The 8935-nt window shown below is 31.8% G+C and overlaps 1 protein-coding gene across 1 annotated transcript; it reads left to right on the top strand.

The window, feature by feature from the left end:
- The first annotated feature begins 1577 nt into the window (after window positions 1-1577).
- Window positions 1578-4528, top strand: LOC111509876 (RNA-binding protein 28). Its single transcript, XM_023165728.2, has 4 exons — window positions 1578-1736; window positions 1792-2537; window positions 3409-3586; window positions 3640-4528. Exons 1-4 carry the CDS (start codon window positions 1721-1723, stop codon window positions 4500-4502), a joined length of 1803 nt encoding a protein of 600 aa, XP_023021496.2. The 5' UTR covers window positions 1578-1720; the 3' UTR covers window positions 4503-4528.
- Window positions 4529-8935: the final 4407 nt, after the last annotated feature.

The raw sequence follows: 8935 nt of genomic DNA, 5'->3' as shown, positions 1-8935 counted from the left end.
ATTGTCCACCACTAGTTGATTCCTGCTCGGGGGACCTCAACACTTGCGAAGATGACTCTGATGGATGGGATGAAATGGAAGTGAGTGGAGAACAGACTCGGAAGAATGAGTCCAGTCATCACCCAAAGACGATTGTGGATACTAACAATCGAAACGTCGTGAAGTGACTTGGCTTGAATTTTATTTTATATTTGATTTTCTTCAAATTTACTCTTTTATTTCTTGTAAATTGTTCAATTTCCAATTGTACTTGGTATTTATTTCATTGCAATTTCGTTCAGGTTTTTTTTACTTAATATAATTGTTATTTTCAGCTATTATTTTCAGTTTTATTGATTCTTTCAGGAATACTTTATATCATATGAGACAATGGAAATCCGAACTGTTTTAAAAATCTGTCTTTCCGTTAATCAGCTGTCGCCCCCATACGTGCAATAACTCTCAAAAGTTGAGAACTTGTGCGAGCTAAGGACTAACGAGGTCTTATCTTTTAACGTGTGATTCCTAACAAACTTAGCTTATATTGTTGGAGAATAAATTGTATTTTATACATGTTGACGTGTTTCGGGGGTGATTTCTTTGTAGGCACTTTGTTTTCTATCCACGAGTTCCGAAATAAATTGTGGTTGTGTATCGTACACACAATATCCTATAAGCTGTTGTTGTGGTTTTACGTTCTTCCTGTGAGTGAAAATAATTCATTTTTCCATTCATTAAACTATCATGTCTGTGAAAATCACACCAAAAATATTACTCTCACAAATTCACAATTAAACAATTCAAAATACAGATCGAAATCATTGAAACAATAAACATTACCTGAAGCGTATTCTAGCGCTTATGTATTCAAAACGTATTCGATTGTGATTCAAATACATTCATTCTGGCGTTGAAACGGTAACGTTACATCAAGTATGATTTGAAACGTGACTCTTTAATTTTTTTGTGATTTTTACCAAACAGGATGCGAGGTCTCGTTTCATTTCTTTATATGCCTTATCTTTGAGTATGTCTCCCATTTTCCTTGTTGATATGGGCACAAAAGAATACACGTGTGTTATGGACACAAGAAACTAAAGCAGTCTTACCGAACGTCAGAAGAGTTACAGAAAATAGAAGGAATTCTAAAACGACAGCATTGAAACAAAATATCACCCTATGAAAAGCATCAGAAGTTGAATGGACACAGTAAACTACAATACCGCAGATATTAGAAACAACATTTTAGAAATTGTAAGTCCGAACCTCCAACATTCATTTCATAATCTCATCCTATATTTTCTGCGACATCGATTAAAAGAAGCTTGGTAGGATTTTCTATTATTCTTATTTTGGAATGAATATTTAGTGAAAAATTGAATAATGTATTCAGCAGATGAGCAATCCCCAATGATTGAATGATGGAGAAGATTTCGACAGTAAGTTTCTTACAAGGTCAATGCATAATAAATTAACAACAGAATTAACTTTTCAATTATTTCATGAATACATCATTCTGAAGCAGTATTTTTTCAAACTATAAAACTTATTTTTTTGTAGAGTTGCCTAGTTTCTGTCAGAGAAACGACCATGAGAAAAAGAAGAAGAACATAGAGACAAGACTTGTCTAAGGGTCAAGTGTGGTTAGGTTAGGCTTTAATATTGTTAATTTTCTAAAACGTGATATAAACATTACCGACTTTTCAAACCCATTGTACAAGTATTGACTAAAGGAATAAAAATGGGGTTTCCTAAAAGTGAGTAAATTAATTCTTTTTAAAAATTAAAAAATATATTTTTATTGTATTCTAGCCAAGAGAAAACCATTACCAAAAGAAGTTGTAAAACAAAAATTAAGAGAGAAGAAAAAGTTATCAAAACAGTTACTCAAAGAAAAGAGAGCTCGTTTATTAATTAAAAACCTATCATTTCAAGTGACAGAAGAAAATTTGAAAGAATATTTTGAAAAATATGGAGAAGTACTTAATGTTAATTTGTTGAAGAGACCTGATGGCAAATTAGTAGGTTGTGGCTTTGTACAATTCAAGTTGGTACAAAAAGCAGCCAAGGCCAAGCACCATACGAATGGAAAAGAGTTTTTAGGAAGAGTAATTTCAGTTGACTTTGCTAAGGCTAAAAACAAACATAAAAAAGATATTGCAGAAGTGAAAAAAAATGAACCATCTGAAGGAGTAGAAATCAAGGAAGAAGATGATACAGATCATATCAAGATAGAGGAAAATGATACTGATGAAAATAGTGACAGTAAGATGGAAGTAATTAGTGATAATGACGAAGAATGTGTGGGTAGTAGTGATGAATTGGAAGATGAAAATGATGTCGAAGAAGTCCCAGAAACTTCAAATGAAAGAAGGCCACATATAATATCAAATGATGTTAGTGAAGAGAAGACTGTTTTTGTTAAGAATGTACCATTTGATGCTACTAATGAAAATCTGAAACAATGCATGCTTCAATTTGGACCTGTTTATTATGCTTTAGTGTGTATAGACAAACTCACAGAACACTCCAAAGGTACAGCATTTGTGAAATTTGTTGTAAGTAGTCAAAGACAGTTCTCAATAATTTGTAATTATGTGGCTCACTTGAAACTTTTTTCTATCATGAATCAAAATTTGTACATCCGATAAACTTAGGAAATGAGGCCTTTAAAAATTTGGAAAAATCAAAAGAATCATTTTAGGTGCTTATTTTTGGCAATGAATGTAAATAAGGATCACTAATCTCTAAATAAGGAAACTTTTATTTTCCAAATGAAAAAATATTTAACGATTTGAATTTAACCTTCAAGCAAGTAGGATGGTAGGTCCAAAAAGTGAGAGTGTATATATTTGATCCTCTACTTCTACCCGTGAGGGTTTATTGGGTCTTGACCAAATAAATCCAGCTTCCCAACAAAGTTGATTAGTTCATTTTGTGAGTGATTATTCAGGTCAGATGGCAAGAGTAAAAATTGGACAGATACTGAGCTGTAGATTCGACTTTCCCAAAATTTGCATTTGAAATAATTTTAGGTTCATTCATTATCTGATTGTCATTATGGTCTGCTCAAAATGGAATGTTGCTCAATGTCAGCAAATGTCAATTTATAACCTTATTGCACAAATGATCCCTGATTCAATTCAACTTTTTATATAAATATTTTTTATTTTTGTAATTATATATCCTTCTTTCAAGTCCGTTATTTTCTAATTGTGTAATAGTGAGATATAATTAAAAAAAAAATAACAATTTATATAGGGAAAAAAGTGATGTGGCTAGTGATTTAATATTCATCACATGAGATTATAAAAAGGTGTCATTTTTTTGAGTTTTCACTGTTGAACGTGAATAATCATTTGAAAGGTTACCTCTCACCAGATGTAGACAAAAGTTTCCAGCATTTTTTATTTTTTTTTTTTTCTTCAGAATAAGGAAGATGCCGATAAGGCTTTGAATGCAGGTACAGAGTTAACGCTACTTGGTAATATATTGGATTGTCATCCAGCTCTCAATCGAAATGATGTTCAGAAGAAAATTCTTGACAAGAAACAAAGCAAAAGTGAACCAAAGGACTCAAGAAATTTATATCTTGTTAAAGAAGGAGGTATGTACATTTCGGAGACATTGGTGATTTTTATTCGATTTTTTTTTATCTAGTTATATTAGCTGGAAGTAAAGCTGCCCAGGGTGTATCAGCTACTGATATGGCAAAGAGACTGCAAATAGAACAGTACAAAACCCAAATGTTGCGAAACTTGAATATGTTCATATCAAGAGAAAGAATTGTTGTACATAACCTACCAGCAACTTGGGATGACAAAAAATTTCGGACATTGTTACAAAAATACAGTGGGCCAGGCGCTGTGATCAAAGAGGCTCGAATTATGAGAGATATGAAAAACTTGGATGCACACGGTATAGGAAAATCCAAAGAATATGGCTTTGCCACATTTACAAAGCACGAAAATGCATTAGCTGCATTAAGGAACTTAAATAACAATCCGGAAATATTCTCATCTCACCGAAGGCCCATCATAGCATTCAGCATTGAAAATAAAGCAATGATTGTTGCTAGACAGAAGCGATTGGAAAAGTCAAAGATGAATAATCCATCAATTAGAAGCTTCAAGAAGGAGAAGATAGATAGTGAACCTAAAAAAACACAAGGAAAGATCAGCAGAAAATATAAACCTCATAAAAACAAAAAAGAACAGCTCAGGGATGATAACATTCCAGAATTTTCTGGAATTGCCTCTAAACCAGGGGTAAGGGATAAAATGAGAAGCAGATATAAGCTGCAGACACAAGCAAAGTTGCATTTCGAGAATTTGAAGAAGGAGAAAAAGAAGCAGAAGAATGCAAAGAAGACTTTAGTGGAAAAGAAGAAAGAATTCATTAAGCAGCCCAAACAGAAAATAAATAAGGTTAAGGAAAGTGATTCTTTCTCAAAGTTAGTTAACGAATATAAGAAAAAATTAGTTGATCCAACCATATCCTATAAGTCAAAATGGTATCAGTGATCTTGAATAAAAATGTTAATTTTGAAGTATTTTTATTGATACATCCTTTCAGTCAAGATAACTCAAACTCTGGTAAAAGGGACAATAAATAACAAAAAAAACTGAAATTATATGTTTTAAAACTCCTATACTCTATCAAAAACTATCCCATGAACAACCAAATTTCTCACTTATCTAATCATTTTCAAATATTATTAAAAATATGATGAACACTTTTTCACATTTGTTGTCTCTTTGGAATGAACCATCATCAATATAACTTCTCACAATTATTGTTTAATTATTTTTTTGGAAAGCCAAACTTGAATGTAATTTTGGAAAAATCTCTTAATGCTGTATTTTGGTCACCTCCTTTGGATCACTGTCTGTTGTGGAAAGTCCTTACATCATGAGAAATGACATTCATCTGACATTACATCAACACTTTAACTGTTTTTTTTATTGGATTTGGTGTTTATCTGGTGTCATACAGTATTTTTCAACAGTTGAGTTACGATTGAAAGATGTCACTTTTGAATTATAAATCGACCTGTTAATGCATTTTTCTCAAAAAAATGTGACTTGAATGTATTCGATTTGTTTTGTTTTTCTTGCAGCACACTGTATAATTTGTTGTTAGAGGGGCAATTCTGATTGTTGAAATTATATTATAATAAAGTGTTCATTAATTTTGACCCAGGTAAACATTTTTTGTTTTGTTCTGATTGGCGCTCATGTGAATCTCAATTTGGTTTCTATTTTACGAAATGATAATTGAAACCCAAATAAAATATATTTATATATTCCAGTAGACACCTTGCAACTTTTATCTAAAAATAATTCAAAAATACTTTGAATCATAAAAACTAATGGGTAACAGGTTTTTATTGTAACTCTTGGCTTACACTAATTTCGTCAAAACAACAAAATGTTTTGCCATAACTATCAATCAAAATATACTTTATTGCCTGAAGATACAAAAAGTCTTGTGGACAAAGTTAAATTAATATTCAAATGCCATTATACCATGATTCACATGAAACTAGACCAATAAAATATAAATTATCCAGTAGATTTGGAAATAAATAAATAAAAAAAAAATTGAAACACTGAAATATAAACATTATACAAATACTTTATAATGACAGGTCCAAAAAATAATTTTTCTGAACACATCATATGTCAAATCAAATCATAAGATTTTCTTGTTGACAAAGTTTATGAAGTTTAGATTTAGAAAACACTCAGAAAATCTCATTCATAAAATTTAAAAAATAACATTATTCAATCTGTCAAGATTTTTATCATCGGAAAAGAGAAACATAAAATAAGAACACCTTGCATAAGATAATTAAGTTGGAGAACTCTTGAGTGTCATATCTTGGGTTGACAAAAAGGAGATTTTTAAGAGTTCCCCTGAATAACTTGAACAACCAATTTCCTGGAGTCTTTGAAGTCCAATAGATACTCATAAGGACAACAAGAGAATTGTTCCGAATTCTTGGGGTCCTTGTTGAATACTCTTCGTGAGAAAAAAAAAAAAATAGCAGAATCAATACTCCTGACGGCTCTGTGTTGTATACTTTAATGATATATTATTATGGCCTGGATCATCTAGAAATGCATGCTCTCTCCTATGATCCCTTCAGATATATCAAGTAACTTGCCATTCCAAGTCATTTCTAAGGATAATTCATCAACGAACATTAATTTCTCTATCACTTTCTGTATATTGGGGATTCTTTACACAATACCGTTATTGGTGCCTCGAATTCATACATTTTATCAGAATTAGAAATACGCACCTTTAAGACTCTACTAGACGTTATGACCACAGAACAGAAAGAACTTCTGTGGTGAAACCTCAATATAATGCTTACTATTCTGTGATAGCGGTGATTTTCCAAACAACAACTTTTGGAACATATGTATTTAGTCACAGAATACTATAGTTTAGTGTAGTTGTAGTTTTATGATTTTGGATACGAATAAGTATTGAATAGGACTGTATGGATTCGTTGATTGACTGTTGAGGTGTTTGCATCGTGCTGTCTACCCAGGAGTTTTTTGCGACGAAGTTGGATTCAGGTGTGCTTTTTCCTACTAATTTTTCTCAATCTAAAATTTCATTCTCTTTTAACATAAAAGAAAAAAAAAAAACATTTTCTTAGTTTGAGCTAATTTATAATCATGAGTGTTCATTCGGGTGGCGGTTCCCCGCCACCCACAAAAAAATCGTTTTTGCCGGATGATAAAAACTTGAATTATGAAGAGGATCAGGAAAATATTACTTTGGACGAACTTAATGATAGGGAAGTTGAGGAAATAATGAGTTTTAGTAACTCAAGGGCAACTCATTCATCAGATAAGGAAACAGAGGACGATTATAATGAAGAAAAAAGAGAAATTATTCTTTACAAAGAAAACGACCTTGGACCTTATCTGGTGATAGTAGAGGCCAACGAGACCTCAGGCAACAATATTGGTCGATTCAACCACCTAAAGATAGCAAAAGACATATGTGATTTGAAACTTAACCATATTATTAGAATTAAAAACAAAGGAAAAAATAAGATAGGGATTGAATTTAACAATAGACATGCAGCCAATGATTTTGTTACAAACAAAGATTTAATTGAACAAGGTTATCAAACATTCATTCCGTATAATAGAGTAACATGTAAGGGAATTATTAGAGGAATCTCAGAGGGTATTCACGAGAAGTATTTAAAAAAATTTATCAAAAGTCCATATAAAGTGTTAGGTGTCAAGAGAATGAACAGGAAAGTGGTAAAAGGGGACATTATAGAATATCATGCAACTAGTACTATTCAAATTACTTTTGAAGGCATTAATCTCCCCAAACATGTAGAAATCTGCTACATGAGCTTCAACATTATTCCTTTCATTCCACCAGTCACCCATTGTTTTAATTGCCTCATGTACGGACATACTAAAAAGAACTGCAAGGGAAAACGCAGATGTCACAGCTGCGCAGAACAACACGAGGATGAGGAGGGTTATAATTCATGTCAGTCTGTAAAATGTTTCAATTGTAAAAGTGAATATCACAAAACTCTCAGTAAAGAATGTCCGGAATTTGACAGGCAGAAAAAAATCAGAGAAAAAATGAGTCTAGAAAACCTCTCTTTTCATGAAGCCATTCAATTCTTTCCAAAAAATAACCACTTTAATACTAACAATATAACTGAATTCCCTACCCTTAGAAATAGATCAGAACCTCCCCCAAACAACATAATTACTACTTCCCAAAGAAGACATATCTACCATACAAACACACTTAATAAAAGAACCTTTTCTCAAACAATCAAAACTTCCAAACTTCCAAATGAGATGGAAAACTTAAACAAATACTTAATATATCCAAATGGACAGGTACTACAACCTAAAACAGGAGTCATGCTCAACAGGACTGCTAACACAAACGCGGGAACTTCTCAATCTACTTTTAATGTTTTACATCATCCGAACGAGGAATATAATATTATTAAAAAAATGAAAGATTTACTTTCGGGACTTCCCGAAAGTATTAAACCAAAAATAATTAGTTTATTAAACACGTATGAATGGTTGAAAAATTCCCAACATCCTGACGAAACGAGTCAGGATGAATACTAATTAATTAAATCAATCTAACAAAGGGGAACTACAGGGAACTACAGGGGAACTACAGTACATTAATGATAATCATTCAATGGAATATTCGAAGCATAACTAGTAACAGAGATAATCTAATTAAATTAATTGATGAACATAACCCAGATGTAGTAATACTAAACGAGACTTGGTTAAAAAAAGACAAACATTTTCAAATTAAATACTATAATATTTTCAGGAAAGACAGGGAAGATGGATTCGGAGGTATAATTACCTTGATTAAAAATAATATCAAAGTAACTGAAATTAAAATAAACTGGGACGAACAAGAAGAACATTATCAATTCATAATAACAAAAATTAAGGACATTAATATAATTAATTCTTACATAACTAGCAATAATATGCCTAATATTAATAAAATTAACCGCATGCTGGGAAATCTAGAAGGAAACATCATCTGGATGGGGGATATGAACGGACACCACCCTTTGTGGGGTAGTAGCTATACTAACAAAAATGGTAAAATTATTCACGATATATTAGAAAGAGATGACCTCGTAATATTAAATGACGGAAGTGCCACAAGGTTTTATTATCCCCAAAATAATAATAGCCCAATAGATCTCACAATTGTATCAAACCCAATCGCCCTACAATGTCATTGGAGGGTATTGGAAGATTGCGGTAACAGCGATCATTATCCCACCATGTGCACATATCAAAAAAATATTTCAGAGTTTGAACACATCAATAATAATTCAGGAAAACAAAGAAATTTTAATAAAGCCAATTGGAAAGGATATTATGATACGGTTCATAATCTAATTGAAATT

The sequence above is a fragment of the Leptinotarsa decemlineata genome, unplaced genomic scaffold, assembly GCF_025532065.1.
Source record: "Leptinotarsa decemlineata unplaced genomic scaffold, Ldec_3_MD MMD2_P_RNA_scaffold_6, whole genome shotgun sequence".
In the NCBI taxonomy this organism is placed as follows: domain Eukaryota; kingdom Metazoa; phylum Arthropoda; class Insecta; order Coleoptera; family Chrysomelidae; genus Leptinotarsa; species Leptinotarsa decemlineata.
The sequence above is the reverse complement of the archived record's forward strand: the minus strand, read 5'-3'. Positions and strand labels throughout refer to the sequence as shown.